This window comes from Ranitomeya variabilis, chromosome 2, assembly GCF_051348905.1.
Source record: "Ranitomeya variabilis isolate aRanVar5 chromosome 2, aRanVar5.hap1, whole genome shotgun sequence".
In the NCBI taxonomy this organism is placed as follows: Eukaryota; Metazoa; Chordata; class Amphibia; order Anura; family Dendrobatidae; genus Ranitomeya; species Ranitomeya variabilis.
In genome coordinates this window covers 10544488-10560805 of record NC_135233.1, presented here as the reverse complement: position 1 = coordinate 10560805, position 16318 = coordinate 10544488, and the positions used below count along the sequence as shown (strand labels likewise).

The following is a 16318-nucleotide window of genomic DNA, read 5'->3' as shown; positions in this document are numbered from 1 at the left end:
ATCCACGCTGAATATCCAAAAACCCCCGCACCGACTAACGGTGTGGGGGGAGAATATCAGCCCCCTTAGAGCTTCCATCAAAAACGGGAATCACATTTTGTACAAGCTGGAACAAAATAAGAACAAATGCAATGAACCAAAATAAGAAAGCGGACTTAGCTTTTCTTGCAAAAATCAGAAGACCAGGAGTCAGGAGAAAACAGACATAGACTGATTACATCGATTCCAGGCACTAGACTAAGCTTCCAGGAAGTCTAAATAGGAACACCCAAGGCCTAACGAACCAGGTGGGTACCAACCTGGAGAAAGACAATCCAAGTGTCATACCGCTAGTGATCACAAGAGGGAGCCAAGAAATACAGTTCACAACAGCTCTGCACACAGATGCGAGCCTAGATAGTTTGAGACAACTCGCCGGGACGCGCTTCTCCGAGACTGATAAGGAGAAGGTGTTCTGGGAAGGAGGAAGGTTGTACCGGGAGACAGTACCCGGAGAATCACAAAAGGAGTGGTTGAGGGAAAGACAGCTGGTCGTCCCGCAGCAATTCCGGGGTGAGTTGTTGCGGATTGCCCATGAGATCCCGCTAGCTGGACACTTGGGGATCAGCAAAACAAAGGCTTGGCTGTCTCAACACTTCTATTGGCCTAAGATGGGGACAGATGTGTCAAACTACTGCCGCTCCTGTGTCACCTGTCAAAGAGTGGGGAAGGCGGGGCCTGCTCTTAAGGCTCCCCTGATTCCTTTGCCAGTGATAGAGGAGCCTTTCCAGAGGATCGCGGTGGACATTGTGGGCCTGCTGGCCGTCTCCAGCAGCTTTGGAAAGTGATATATTCTTACTGTGGTAGACTACGCTACCCGGTACCCAGAGGCAGTAGCTCTGTCGTCAACTAGGGCAGATAAGGTGGTGGATGCCCTGTTGGCCATCTTTCCACATGTAGGATTTCCCAGGGAAATGCTTACTGATCAAGGGACCCAATTTATGTCTCGCCTAATGGAGGCTCTCTGTAAGAGAATGCAGGTGAAGCACCTGGTATCGAGTGCGTATCACCCACAGACCAATGGCTTGTGTGAACGCTTCAATGGTACCCTCAAACAGATGCTACGCATGCTGGTTGAGACTCAAAGGCGCGACTGGGAGCGGTATCTCCCACACCTGCTGTTCGCTTACCGAGAGGTTCCGCAGGCCTCGACGGGGTTCTCCCCCTTCGAGCTCCTGTATGGCAGGCGAGTCCGGGGACCCCTTGGGTTGGTAAGAGAATCCTGGGAAGAGGAGCCGAACCCTTCTGAAGTGTCCATAGTGGAGTATGTCATGCGCTTTCGTGACAAGATGCAGACCTTGACGCAGTTGGTGCATAGTTATTAGTTATAGTTATTATTAAGGTTGAAGGAAGACTGTAAGTCCATCTAGTTCAACCCATAGCCTAACCTAACATGCCCTAACATGTTGATCCAGGGGAAGGCAAAAAAAACCCATGTGGCAAAGAGTAACTCCACCATGGGGAAAAAAATTCCTTCCCGACTCCACATACGGCAATCAGACTAGTTCCCTGGATCAACGCCCTATCAAGGAATCTAATATATATACCCTGTAATATTATACTTTTCCAGAAAGGTATCCAGTCCCCTCTTAAATTGAAGCAATGAGTCACTCATTACAACATCATATGGCAGAGAGTTCCATAGTCTCACTGCTCTTACATTAAAGAATCCGCGTTTGTTATTATGCTTAAACCTTCTTTCCTCCAGACGTAGAGGATGCCCCCTTGTCCCTGTCTCAGGTCTATGATTAAAAAGATCATCAGAAAGGTCTTTGTACTGTCCCCTCATATATTTATACATTAAAATAAGATCACCCCTTAGTCTTCGTTTTTCCAAACTAAATAGCCCCAAGTGTAATAACCTATCTTGGTATTGCAGACCCCCCAGTCCTCTAATAACCTTGGTCGCTCTTCTCTGCACCCGCTCCAGTTCAGCTATGTCTTTCTTATACACCGGAGACCAGAACTGTGCACAGTATTCTAAGTGTGGTCGAACTAGTGACTTGTATAGAGGTAAAATTATGTTCTCCTCATGAGCATCTATGCCTCTTTTAATACATCCCATTATTTTATTTGCCTTTGTAGCAGCTGCCTGACACTGGCCACTGAATATGAGTTTGTCATCCACCCATACACCCAGGTCTTTTTCATTGACGGTTTTGCCCAGAGTTTTAGAATTAAGCACATAGTTATACATCTTATTACTTCTACCCAAGTGCATGACCTTACATTTATCCCCATTAAAGCTCATTTGCCATTTATCAGCCCAAGCTTCTAGTTTACATAAATCATCCTGTAATATAAAATTGTCCTCCCCTGTATTGATTACCCTGCAGAGTTTAGTGTCATCTGCAAATATTGAAATTCTACTCTGAATGCCCCCTACAAGGTCATTAATAAATATGTTAAAAAGAAGAGGGCCCAATACTGACCCCTGTGGTACCCCACTGCTAACCGTGACCCAGTCCGAGTGTGCTCCATTAATAACCACCCTTTGTTTCCTATCCCTGAGCCAGCTCTCAACCCACTTACACATATTTTCCCCTATCCCCATTACTCTCATTTTATGTAACAACCTTTTGTGTGGCACCGTATCAAAAGCTTTGGAAAAGTCCATATATACTACGTCCACTGGGTTCCCTTGGTCCAGTCCGGAACTTACCTCTTCATAGAAGCTGATCAAATTAGTCTGACATGAACGGTCCCTAGTAAACCCGTGCTGATACTGGGTCATGAGGTTATTCCTCTTCAGATACTCCAGCATAGCATCTCTTAGAATGCCCTCCAGGATTTTACCCACAGTAGAGGTTAAGCTTACTGGCCTATAATTACCGAGTTCAGTTTTTGCCCCTTTTTTGAATATTGGCACCACATTTGCTATACGCCAGTCCTGTGGTACAGACCCTGTTATTATGGAGTCTTTAAAGATTAAAAATAATGGTCTATCATGACAACATGACAACATGACGCAGGCTCAGGCTGATCAGAAGCACTGGTACGACCAGAACGCCCGGGAGCGGACCTACCACGTGGGTCAAAAGGTGTGGGTGCTGGTCCCCGTACCAACGGATAAGCTTCAGGCAGCCTGGGAGGGCCCGTACGTCGTCCACCAACAGCTCAACCCGGTCACCTACGTGGTCACGCTTGACCACGCTCGGGGTAGGCGAAAGGCCTTTCACGTCAACATGATGAAGGCTCATCACGAACGTGAACCTTTCGTCCTACCGGTCTGCAGCTTACCCGAAGACGGGGAGGAAGACACCCTCCTGGACATGCTGGCCCAAGCCAAGGCCCGTGGGTCCATTGAGGACGTGGAGGTAAGCGCCTCGCTCACTGAACCACAGCGGTTGCAGTTGCAAACCACACTGGAACCCTTCCGGGTCGTGTTCTCCAACCGACCTGGGAGGACTGAGTTAGCCGTCCATGAGGTGGACACCGGGAATCACGCCCCACTACGGCGAACACCCTATCGAATCTCTGACCAGGTGCAGCAGATTATGCGCCAGGAGATCGATGAGATGTTACAGCTGGGGGTGATTCGACGGTCAAAGAGCACGTGGGCCTCACCTGTAGTTCTTGTGCCAAAGAAAGACTGGACCACCCGGTTCTGCGTGGACTACAGGGGGCTCAATGCCATTACAGCCTCTGACGCACACCCAATGCCGCGCATTGATGAGCTGCTTGAGAAGTTAGCTGGCGCAAAATACCTGACCATAATGGATCTGAGTCGAGGATACTGGCTGATTCCCCTGAGCCCCGAGGCGCAGGAGAAATCCGCCTTTATCACACCCTTTGGACTGTACGAGTCCACGGTCATGCCCTTCGGCATGAAGAATGCCCCTGCCACTTTCCAGCGGATAATCAACTTCCTGCTTCAGGGACTGGAGAAGTACGCAGTGGCGTACTTGGATGACATTGCCATCTTCAGTCCCTCCTGGGAGGAACACCTGCAGCATCTCGAGGAGGTGCTCAGGCGAATTCACCGAGCAGGACTGACTATCAAGCCAGGAAAGTGCCAGATGGGCATGAGGGAGGTTCACTACCTGGGGCACCGGGTAGGCGGAAACACCCTAAAGCCAGAGCCTGACAAAGTGGGCGCTATCGTGAACTGGCCCACTCCCAGGACCAAGAAACAGGTGATGTCCTTCCTGGGCACTGCAGGGTACTATTGGTGCTTCGTACAGCACTATAGTAGCCTGGCAAAACCTTTGACGGACCTCACCAGGAAGAAGCTACCCCACATCGTCAACTGGACAGATGGCTGTGAGGGGGCCTTCCAGGCGTTGAAAACAGCACTGTGCAACGCCCCTGTGTTGAAAGCAGTCGACAGCAGTCGACCATTCTTGGTACAGACCGACGCCAGCGAGTTTGGCCTTGGTGCTGTGCTCAGCCAGGTTGACTCGGAGGACCAAGAGCACCCCGTGTTGTACCTGAGCCGGAAACTTTTGCCTAGGGAAGTGGCCTACTCCACCATCGAGAAGGAGTGCCTGGCCATAGTCTGGGCCCTGCAGCGCTTGCAGCCCTACTTGTACGGTCGCACCTTCACTGTGGTGACTGACCACAACCCTCTGCTCTGGCTAGACGCCATGTGTGGAACCAACGGCAGGTTGCTACGCTGGAGCATTGCCCTTCAGCAGTTTGACTTCACCATTGAACACAAAATGGGCAGGGAGCATGGGAATGCAGATGGACTTTCCCGCCGGGGTGAACCTGTTGAGGTGCGCATGGAGGAGCACCGAGTGGTCCTGCCTCCGTAGCGCACACCAGAAGGGGGAGGTGTGAGGGAAATGTATGTCACGATAATGTAAAAAACCATAGCTGACGGATTTTTGCACTTCTGACCATGGTCCCAAAAACACATGGCAGACACTGGGTAACCTGAAGCTTGTGTGTGAAGCTATTCTTCTCAATGCTCTGCCCTGCCCCCACTTCCAGGAAGGTTCATTATGCTTGCATAGGCACAAATCCCTTTTAAACCATGCGGTCCTTTGTTTGGTTATTGTAAGATATTAGGCAAACTATTTAAGATAGGAGCATGATAAATACATATTTGGAATCTCCCTCGGTCGACCTACCCCTCACTCTAAGCATCAGCTTTTAACTCCATCAGGTAAAGAAGTAGGGATTTCTCGGTAAATATGTATCCCAGACAGGACATATTTGATCTCATTAAACTGCCAGCGATAATCCGAGATGAATGCTGGGTGTGATATGACGATGACATGTTTTGTAGCGGAGTTAAAGAACTTAGACAAATTTACGGCTGAAGTACTCAGACTGAAGAGGTAGGAGGGTCTGGAAAAGCCAGCCCTTTCTGTGATGTCACAGGCTGCAGGTTATAAGTTGCTGGCAGGCTTCCAGGAGTGAGATGTGAGTTTTTACCTGAAGCGACCTGACTGCGAGTGCTAATGCACTGGGATAGATGGAAACTCCCCTAGCCTGTTGCCTGCAATGCTTTGAACAACTGTAAAAACAACTGTTTTTTTTATAATTACCTTGTACATATTTGCAATTGTCTCTTTTGTAACATCCTTGTAATATTTTTTATATAAACACTGCCTGAAAATCATTTATGGGGTATAATACTTAATACTAGTTCGTTCTCCCTGCTCTAACACGTACCCTGTCTCTTGAAGGGAATTACGCTACTGTTTTGGGTTAGCTTCGGACCCGTTTAATCGAAGCTGGTGGCGGCACTACCGTGTGCAGGCCTTTGGGTGTTGTAGCGACTGCGGCTTGATAATTATTGTTCCTGCCTGAGTGGGAGTAGTTATCGCGTCGCTGCAGCGTGCCCAATAGCCAGTACATAGCAGGCAGCCTTTCTGGCGACTGATTACCCTAGGTGCAGTACCTAATCTGACCTGACAGAAAGGGGGGCGCCAGAGAGCTGCAAGGTTTAAGTGGAACTGTAAGCGGGATATACACAAATCCCTGCAGTTCATGGTATATTGAAGAGCAGTGGGATACCTACAATAAGCCCCTGCTGTAAACTAAGAGGTCCCTATCCTTGTGTGTGTTTCTTTTTTCATCACATTGTGGCAGTGGAGGAATAACTAAGATAAGCCCCCCTGCACATGTGATAGCCGTCTGTTGGTCTAAAGTCACCCCAATCCGTGACATATTGGTGGCAGTGGTCAGGAATCCCTGTGGATTTCGTGACAAACTGCTGGCCGCGGCTAAGGGATCGTGACAATCGTCATCAATATCTTTAGTTTCATTCATAATCACTGGAAACAGAACGTTTTTTCTGCCGTCTTCAGTAATTATAATTACTACAGTCAGAACTTTGGTGACTCTGACATCAGCTTGAAAAAGCGAAAGAAGGTGTTAATTGAAACAAAACCAGAGTAGGAAATCCATCAGCGGAGGGGACGTGAGTGAAGACTCTGGTGTCCTTCTTCACACCTCCCCTTCCTGCTAATCTACATATTGTGCAGTAGCAGCATTAACCCCGCCCATTCCTGCTAATCTATATATTGTAGCAGCATTAGCCCCTTCCCGCTAATCTACATATTGTAGCAGCATTAACCCCGCCCCTTCCTGTTTATGTAAATACATGTATCAATCTTGTATCTTCCTGTATAAACCTGTTCTGTGTCGTCTCCATGATGTTGATGGTGATCGGGGAGGTCGGATGAAACGCTCCATGTGATCAGTGTCTGTAGCTCTTTGACTATTTGTTCAACAGCTTTTTGGCAAATGCTGAAAAGCCCAAATTTGTTTGAAAAATAGAAGGTGCAGTCTCTGCTGATATCAGTGAGTCTTGGCTTTTGTGTGATAGATGATTATTATTATATTATGTGGCACTGAGGGTTCTGGGTGTTTTGATTAAGAACAGATGTTGTAGCTGAGATATAACACAGGTCTAGAAAAAAAATTATCAGGTGCCGAGGGTTTATTTGATTTTGGGTACTTCTCTGAACTGATTCTAGTTTTGTGATGATTCATCCATGAAAATAATCCGTCCCCAATGTGACTTGTGTGTGATAACAGACGCTGTCGCTTTTGCTCTTTTGATTGTAGCAGAGTCTGAAGTAATGAAATATCCTGTATAATTAGTTTGTATTTTAATTTGTACCTTACAATGCCATAAAAGACACTTGTTCACTTTTTGATGCCAGAAATCTCCTGTGATTAATTCATTACATTAAATATCTTAGAAACTAGAGTCAATCTGTCAAAACTAAAGTGATATCTTTAATCAGCTCCATAAACGTCATATAAAACCATCCAGACATCGTTGGCACCGGAATCACCGTACACCGGTGTAATCACTGAAGATTGCCGGAAGAAGATACAAGAGCAACGATCAGAGAGAAATCTCTAGAGAAGACTTCTGATAGCAAAAGACCTTTGTTGAGGAAGACAAAGGATGGAGACCTTCATCAATGACCAAAGCTCCACAACCTCAGATGAGGTGGTTATCTCTTAAGGTTTGGACTTTCTTTTCTCCCTCTTTATTTTGGAAGCTATGCTATTTGGAACTTATCATTTTCTTGAGGAATAACATTTGCTGGCCTTTATTCCCAAGAAAGGGCTGAACTATGCAAATTTTCTGCTTTCATTTTGCTGAACAATTTCTTCAGAGGACTCTTCCTTAAGCTCCAGTCATAGTTATCATAGATCTTCAGATGTGGAAGTCCCTGAAGATCTTCGTTCAAATTCTCATTAATTGGAGATTTTCATCTACATCTTCAGTCTCATTTAGAATCACTGGAATCAGAAGATTTTTCTACAGTCTTTAGTAATTATAATTACTAACGACTGTGAGTTATGATGCCAGTTCTTAAAATCACAGATCTTTCCTTTTTTAAACCCTGAGATTGTGCTCTCTACCCAAGTGCAGTTATTCTTACAATTGGATGTGCAACAATTTATCACCACTCTATGAGTACAACCACTGAGCCTGTTATGAATCCACCTAACTGTATTCTTGTCAATCCCATACTTGGTCATTTTTTCAATGAGGATGGTATGAGATACTTTTTCAAATGCTTTTCTGAAGTCGACATCTACTATATCTACCGCATTTCTCTGATCCACCCAGTCAGTGATTCCATCATAGAAGGAAATTAGATTAGTCTGGCATGACTTGCTTGCTACAAACCCATGCTGGCTCTGGTTAATTACTATAATCTTATAAATGAAGAGACAATATATAGAATTATTATAGAAGACATTCATTTTACTCACTAATATCAAAGTTCAGCATGTTTGTTTTCTATTTTTACCAAATATTTGGGATTATCAGCACTTGCCAAAAAGCTGTTAAATAAATCATCAAAGTTCCTCGGAGGCAGAGAACCTTCCTGAAGATCTGTACCATTTTCTTCTTTTCAGTAGATGAAAATCTAAATTAAACCTTTCTTTTTTTTTTACAAATGTTTGGACTTTTCAGCATTTGCCAAGAAACTATTAAACAAATGGAAAAAAAGAGCTACAAACACTGATCACATGGAGCGTTTCATCCGACCTCCCCTCCTCGATCACCATCATTATCATGGAGATGAACCAGTGTTGAGGAGAGCCATAAGATCAAATACTTAATTAACCTCAACACATAAGGTAATTGAGGGAAGCAACCTATAACATGTATTGTTTAACCTTACATAAGTTTTCCTCAGACAAAGTAAGACACTTAAGATGGCTGCCATCTCCTATACCAGAGCCATGTGCTCTGGTATCCAAGATGAACAATGAAGACACTGAAGATGGCCGCCATTTCCTGTTTTAGCATGCCGCATGGTCTGGTATCCAAGATGACGCCCATCCTGATGACCTCATGGATCCACCCACAGCGACGCCCACCCTGATGACCTCACGGACCAACCCACCTTGATGACCTCATGGATCCGCCCATGGACTTGCTCATGCCCAACCCACTAACCAATGGAATACATCCGATCACTCCCATTTTAGAGCTAACCGAGCCCCCTTACAGGAGATATATAACATTGTGTTTGACTAATAAATCTCTTCTTGGAGCTGAGCCACACATTGATCAAGGAGAGTTACAGCTGACTGTGTCTGGTGTATTTCTTTAGTGCACATGATCAATATCCATTAGGCCAGGAGTAGGCAACTAGAGAATTGAACATTTACATTAATTGTTCAACCCTAATATTTGGCCGCCCAACCTGGGGCCAGCAGAGGAGAGCCCTGAACCCTGTAAAACCGGCGGGTGGAACGGCTGGATGCACTGAGTACCCCGAATCTGGAGACTGATCACCTCTTTAACAGAACACGGTAAGTCTGCTGATTTTTTTTATAATCTGTAGTCTTTACCTGTGTCTTTCGGGGTATCCTGTGCAGATTGCCTGACCGTGTCCGGTTTTCTTGGTATCTGTAAGACGGCAGAAAGGGTATCTCCGCTGCTGGTCATTTAATTGCAAGAACCGTCACATGTTTTAGTTGCCTACTGCCTGTTACATGTTGTGAAGAGGGGAGATGAATAGTAGTTAGAAAAAAAAAAAAGCAAGTGTTTACAGAGGGCTAGAGGCAAGTGATAAAACGGGAAAAACAGGTTTTTACACTGGTAGTTAGGAGAAGCATTGTGTTTGGAACAGGAAAGGTTTCTAGGAAAGAATAAGCAAGTGTAGAAAAAAAATAATAATTTTTGTCTGTGGTATACGGTTGTCGCCTGTGATAAGATTTTCAGTTCTGTACAAGAGAGACTAGGACCTGGAGTGAATTGACTCGGCCTAGGAAGGCCCGGTAAAGCTTGGAGTGAATTGGCTCAGTTCGGGCATAATAAATTGTGTAGCGGCTCATTGAAACTTGGAGCGAATTGGCTCAGTTCGAGCCAATTAAATTTATAGTTTTTCTTTTTTTTGCCCCGTGACATCGAGTGAGTTGACTCTGCACGGGGACCGGTAAGTTAGGGAGCAATTTGACAAAGTAGGGAATAATTGGTTTGTAAAGTACGGAGCACGGAAGTCAGACAGGGACCACGTGACAAGAAGCAATAGGAACTGAGTACTGCAGACTCAGTTCCCTTTAGAATCTCAGGTTTGAGTCATCTCCCCCGTCTTATTGTTTGTTTGGTGTTTGTTATCTTGATAGATAGATATATATATACTGTATATCTATAGAAAGATGGAGAAATTAATGCAGTTCTGCCGTATAGGCACTAAGCCAAATTCAGATGGCAAGTTAGACTCATGCACATTAGTAGCGACTCGTGAAGGGAAGAGTCATATTAAGCAATGTAAAAAGCTTATGAAGTTGTGTGGAATGCCAGAAGGGGGAAGGTTGCAGCCCCTGGACTGGAAGCTTGTCTTGAAAGAAAGAAAAGGTATCCTAGAAGATAATGGATTGTTGTCTACTGCTAGGGCATGGGAAAGAGTCTCTGAAAGTCTGTATAGAGAAAATTGGATAGAGGAGGAAAGGAAAAAAAGAGGTAGAGTTTTGACCTATGTGTATTACAAAAATATATCCTGTGAGCGGCCACCACCGTATAATGGTGGCCCAGAGCCATGTGGTAAATGTAATGGTGGCCATTTTGTTAATGGCGAATGTGTTAAATGTAATAGCAGCCAAAATGGTGGCCCAGAGCCATGTGGTAAATGTAATGGTGGCCATTTTGTTAATGGCAAATGTGTTAAATGTAATAGCAGCCAAAATGGTGGCCCAGAGCCAGGTGCTAAATGTAATGGCGGCCATCTTGTTGGTGGTAAATATAATTCTGACGGCGGCCATCTTGTTGGTGGTAAATATAATTCTAATGGCGGCCATCTTGTTGGTGGTAAATATAATGCTGACGGCGGCCATTTTGTGGATGGCAAAGGTGTTAATGCTGACGGCGGCCATTTCGTGGATGGCAAATGTAATTCTGACGGCAGCCATGTTGTGGATAGCGAATGTGCTGCTCCTGGTGGTGAACATCTCAGATTAAGGCTACACGCCACATCACCAAATCCTTGTTACCCAGTAATGACCACTAACGGCCAATACTATATTCCTTCGGGAAGTGAACAGGCTTTACCCATGTTTCCTATCTCTGTTGTTTCCAATGGGGCACCAACCCTTTCCTCTATCACTCCTGTTGTGAATCCAGCAGTCCTCCCACCTGGATCGTCCCCAGCACCTACCCTTTCTACTGTCACTTCCACTGCCAATTTAGCCGCACACCCACATGAGATGCTCCAAGCAGCGGCCTCTCCTCCCAATGCTTCCACAACAGCACTCTCACGCAGCCTACATAACCCTATGCCCAGTACCTCACAGGCTGTCTCGCAGCCAAGCGCACACCTGTATGGGACGGTGGCGACTGTATCAAGGGGGGGCTCAATGTGGGAGGGGGATACCAATAGCACAGGAAGCACAAAGGAGAGGGAATGTTGGCAACCTATTTTTGAAAAAGAACTTCCTGAGGGACCCTTGTTAGTGGTGGGAAAGGGTGACATAACAACAATGGAGACAGACGCTATTGTTAATGCTGCCAATTCTCGGTTAGAGCACAATGGAGGTGTAGCTAGAGCTATAGTGGAAGCAGGAGGGGCGACTATTCAAGCTGACAGTCATATCATTGTTGAGTCACGTGGTCAGATAGCTGTTGGGGACATAGCGGTGACTAAAGCTAGCAATCTTCCATGTAGAATGATCATACATGCTGTGACCCCTACTTATGAGCCTATTCATCCAGACGTTAGTGCTCAACAACTTCGTGCAGCAATAACTCGCATTTTAGAGTATGCAAATATTAGTGAGCACATTGAGACCTTGACAATTCCCGCCATTGGTGTTGGCATTTTCGGTTTCCCTGTTCATGCATGTACAAGGGAAATCGTTGAAATTATAATAAACAAGTGTAGCCCCCCAAGCATTTGCTGCCTTTCTGAAATCAGGTTAATTAGTAATGAGGACAGGACTGTTAAAGCTTTTAAGACTGCCTGCATCACCTGGACCCCACACCATGATACTGGAGCTGCCCAAATAGAGCCCCTCATTCCAGGACTGTTACCTCCTCCTGCTCCTCATAAACAAGGGATTACATCTGTACTCGCGGTGCCATCTCTACTCCCGCCTCAGGTGCCGCCACCAACAGTGCCGATGCTCATGTCTGAAGAGCCCACCCTCTATGTCAAGTTTACACCCCAGCAAGCTGCTACTCTGTTGAACCAGCTTCCAGATCCAGAAAAACAGCCGATGCCTTTCTACAGGAGCATGCTTCAAATACAAAGGAATTACTCAGCCACGTGGCAAGATCTCATTTCCCTGGCAAATCTTAAAGCGGGCGATGCATATTGGCCTGTTATGGAGGCCGCATTCAATGATGCCTCACTTGCCAGTGACACCACATGGGACTCTGGTATTTTGTTTTGCCAACAACTTAAGACATGGGCCTCGGATAAGTTGGCGGATCAGTCAACATCTTTCAAGGATGTCACGCAGGAACCAGGGGAATCAGTGGAGAGATATCATGCTCGTTTAGCCCAAATGTTTAATGACCTTGGCTTCAGTAACCAAATAAAAGTTCAACGGACACTGCTCGTCTCCTCTTTTGTTGAAGGCCTACGAGAAGCCCTGAGGAAGCAATTTCAAGCAATCAGACCTGAATATGCTACATTGGATCCTAAGGATGTTTTAACAATAGCTAAGGGATTCGAAAAAACACTCCCTGAGAAATTGATACCCTCAAACAAAAAGACCCATATTCTATGGACTGATGTGCAATATCAAAACCAGCAACTTCTATCACCTCGTAGCAAAAACGTCTGCTTCAATTGTGGCAACCCAGGTCACCGAAAACGAGATTGTAGAGTCCCTTTCCCAAGACGCAGATTCAGGAATCACAACGATGATAATCGCAGATTCAACTATCCTCGTTACAATGACCAATACTACGAACGACCACTACAAGCTCAGATGCATCCCGATGTCAATCACACCGCAGCTCTGATGGATCTAAGTACCCGATAGGACAAGGGCAAGCCCATGTCCACTACTTTGGCTTCCATGTCTGGTCCTATAGCCAAAGTAACTATCAACGTTCAAGGCAAACCCTTACCGTTTCTTGTGGATACAGGTGCAGCCAGAAGTGTTATCAGATTACAGGACCTGCCTTTTCCCGATCTGATATCCTCTGAAGCCGTGACATGCGTGGGAGTGGATGGCAAGCCTACTTCTAACAAGCTCACCCGTAAGATACAGGTTGGACCATACGAAGATATGTTTATGCGTCTAGTAGTGTCCCCCACTTGTCCTACCAACCTTCTGGGAGCAGACCTTCTCCAAAAGCTGAGAGCAACTATAGCTTATTCATCAGATGGTCTCACCATCACCATCACTGACCCGCTCGATCCGAGCGAAGAGTGTCAACTTCAAGCTGCACCTCTGCTTATGATGATGGATGAAGCTGCTAAAACAGTCTCGAGTGTTCCGCCAGAAGTAATGTCACAAGTTCCATCTACTCTATGGTCTACTGGCCCTGAAGATATTGGACGTCTTGCTGTGCCCCCGGTGCGGGTCATTCTTAAACCTGGAGCTCAGCTTCCAAGGGTGCCCCAATATCCACTCAAATCTGTCCAAGAAGAGTCTTTAGCCACTCAAATTAAGACTCTCTTGGAGAACGGGGCACTAGTCAAATGTAACTCTCCTTGTAACACACCTTTGTTTCCAGTAAAGAAGAGGACATTAAAAGGAGAAGCTCCAAAGTATCATATGGTTCAAGATCTCCGGGCTGTTAACGCAGCAACTGTACTAGAAAGTCCAATTGTGCCCAATCCACATACATTGCTGTCGGAAATACCATCAGATGCAGAACGTTTCACTGTCATAGACCTGGCCAATGCTTTCTTCAGCATACCACTGCATTCAGAAGATTGGTACCTGTTTGCTTTCACTTACAGAGGATCACAATATACCTGGACGGTCTTACCACAAGGAGCACAGAACTCACCAAGTCATTTCTCTCAGGCCCTTGCCACTTGTCTACAGCCATGGAGAGAGATTAACCATCAAGTTGTCCTCCTTCAATATGTGGATGATCTCCTACTATGCTGTCCTAATCAGGCGACCGCTGAAGAGTCAAGTCTCAGTCTTCTTCTTCATCTTGCACAACAAAACTGTAAGGTGTCCCTCAACAAAGTCCAGTGGTGTCAGCCTAAAGTCGTGTTTTTAGGCCACTGTCTCTCTCCGAAATTGAAACACCTAACGGATGAAAGGAAGCTTGCTATTAAGACCGTTCCTCTACCAAAAGGACCTAAGCAGTTACAAGCTTTTTTGGGACTTATCACATATTGTCACCAATGGATTCCAGACGCCTCCAAGCTGATGCAACCGTTGTACGATGACCTTAAGACGTCAGAATTTCCACTATGTCCCAAATCTGTTGAAGCCTTCTATGCTCTTAAACAGGCCATACAGTCTGCACCAGCTCTTGGAATCCCAAATTATCAACTACCTTTTTACTTGTTTGTCAGTGAAGTAGCAGGACATGCTTCCGGAGTCCTAGCACAAAAACATGGGGGAAGGACAAGACCAATCGGCTACTACTCTGCCCGCCTGGACTCTGTGTCTCAAGCTTCCCCGACTTGCCTCAGAGCTGTTCATGCTGTACATATGCTTCTGGACAAAACTTCTGATATCATCTTAGGACATCCGGTTCTCTTAATGGCTCCACACGACATAAAAGCTATTCTAGGCCAGACTCAACCTAAACACCTGTCGCTACAGCGTCATATGAGACTCCAATGTTCCCTCTTGATTCCGGATAATGTCACTCTTGTCCGCTGCACCATCCTCAACCCGTCCACGCTGCTTCCTCTTTCCAGGGGGGATGTGGATGATGATACTGATGCTCTCGGAGAAGATGCCTCTACACACTCAGAGGATCATGACTGTCTCGAACAAATGCAGGAAGAAGCAGCCTCCAAGAAAAACGTGTCTGAAGACCCACTCCCACATGCTGACCTGACGTTCTTCACTGATGGTTCCAGATTTGCAGATGAAACTGGAAGATTCCATACGGGGTATGCCGTGGTTACACATGACCAGGTCATCTCAGCTGGATCGCTACCACCGCACATGTCTGCACAAGAAGCGGAACTTAAAGCTTTGACATTGGCTTGTCAGGAAGCGACGGAGAAGGTGGTCAACATCTACACGGATTCAAGATACGCTTTTGGAGTGGCTCATGACTTCGGCAGTATCTGGGCAGCCAGAGGATACCTAACGTCCAGTGGAACTCCTGTAAAACATGCTGCTATCATACAAGAACTTGTGGCCGCTCTAGATCTACCTTTGGAGGTTGCAGTAATCAAGATCAAAGCTCACGGGAGATTGGATTCTCCAGAAGCAAGGGGGAATTTCTTTGCTGACAAAACAGCAAAAACCTATGCTGTGCATCCATTCGGGAAAGAAAAAGCAGCGGTGTACGTGTCAGAAGACACTGAAGAAGGGACTAAAGGCTCTCTTATGAGAATCATCCATCTACATCAAGACAAGACATCAGATGATGAAAAGAAGTCATGGCAAGAAGGAGGAGCTAAAAAGGATGAAGATGGAGTCTGGAGGATGAACAAAAAGGTCTGTCTACCCCGCAATCTGTACCCTTCAGTGACAGAATGGGCACACGGTATCACCCACAGAGGCAAGAATCAGATGAATGACCTAATTTGGAAGACTTATATGGCACCTGGAATCTCTACTGTTACCCAAAAATATTGCAAGTCCTGCCTTGTGTGTGCAACATGCAATCCAGCACCGCCTCAGAAAGTTACTCAGAAACATTTGGCTAAACCACTTTATCCCTTTCAGAGGATTCAGATTGATCACATTCAAATGCTAAAAGTAGGGAAGTGCGAGTATGTACTGGTAGTGACTGACATGTTCTCAGGATGGCCCGAAGCCTATCCAGTAACCAACATGACTGCCAGAGTGACTGTTAAGAGACTGATGACTGAAGTAGTAAGCAGATATGGGGTCCCAGAGGTAATTGAGAGTGACCAAGGACCTGCGTTCACTGCAGCACTGACTAAGGAACTACGGACACTGGTGGGAGCAGATTTGGGTTTACATACTCCATATCACCCTCAGAGCAGTGGGAAAGTAGAAAGATTGAATGGCACCTTGAAAAATAAAATACTGAAAGCCAGTCAGGAGGTCAGACTTGGACAGACATTTTGCCCGTTGCCTTATACTCAGTCAGAAACACTCCAAGGGGTCCCACTAAACTCGCACCATACGAGATTCTTTTTGGGGGGCCTCCAAGGTTGGGTCAATATTTTCCACAACAGCTAGCCTTAGGAAGTCATACTTTGGTGAAATATGTCATTGC

At 45.9% G+C, this 16318-nt stretch overlaps 2 protein-coding genes and 1 pseudogene across 2 annotated transcripts in view; all 3 read left to right on the top strand.

Moving 5' to 3' along the window:
• LOC143804169 (uncharacterized) overlaps positions 1–16318 on the top strand; it is a 196221-nt gene that overhangs the window by 176732 nt on the left and 3171 nt on the right. The window lies entirely within an intron of this gene.
• LOC143810784 (U7 small nuclear RNA) lies at positions 6693–6754 on the top strand (annotated as a pseudogene).
• LOC143803640 (uncharacterized) lies at positions 12997–16281 on the top strand. Its single transcript, XM_077281422.1, has 3 exons — positions 12997–13627; positions 14300–15413; positions 16278–16281. The coding sequence occupies exons 1-3, from the start codon at positions 12997–12999 to the stop codon at positions 16279–16281; spliced, it is 1749 nt and encodes a 582-aa protein (XP_077137537.1).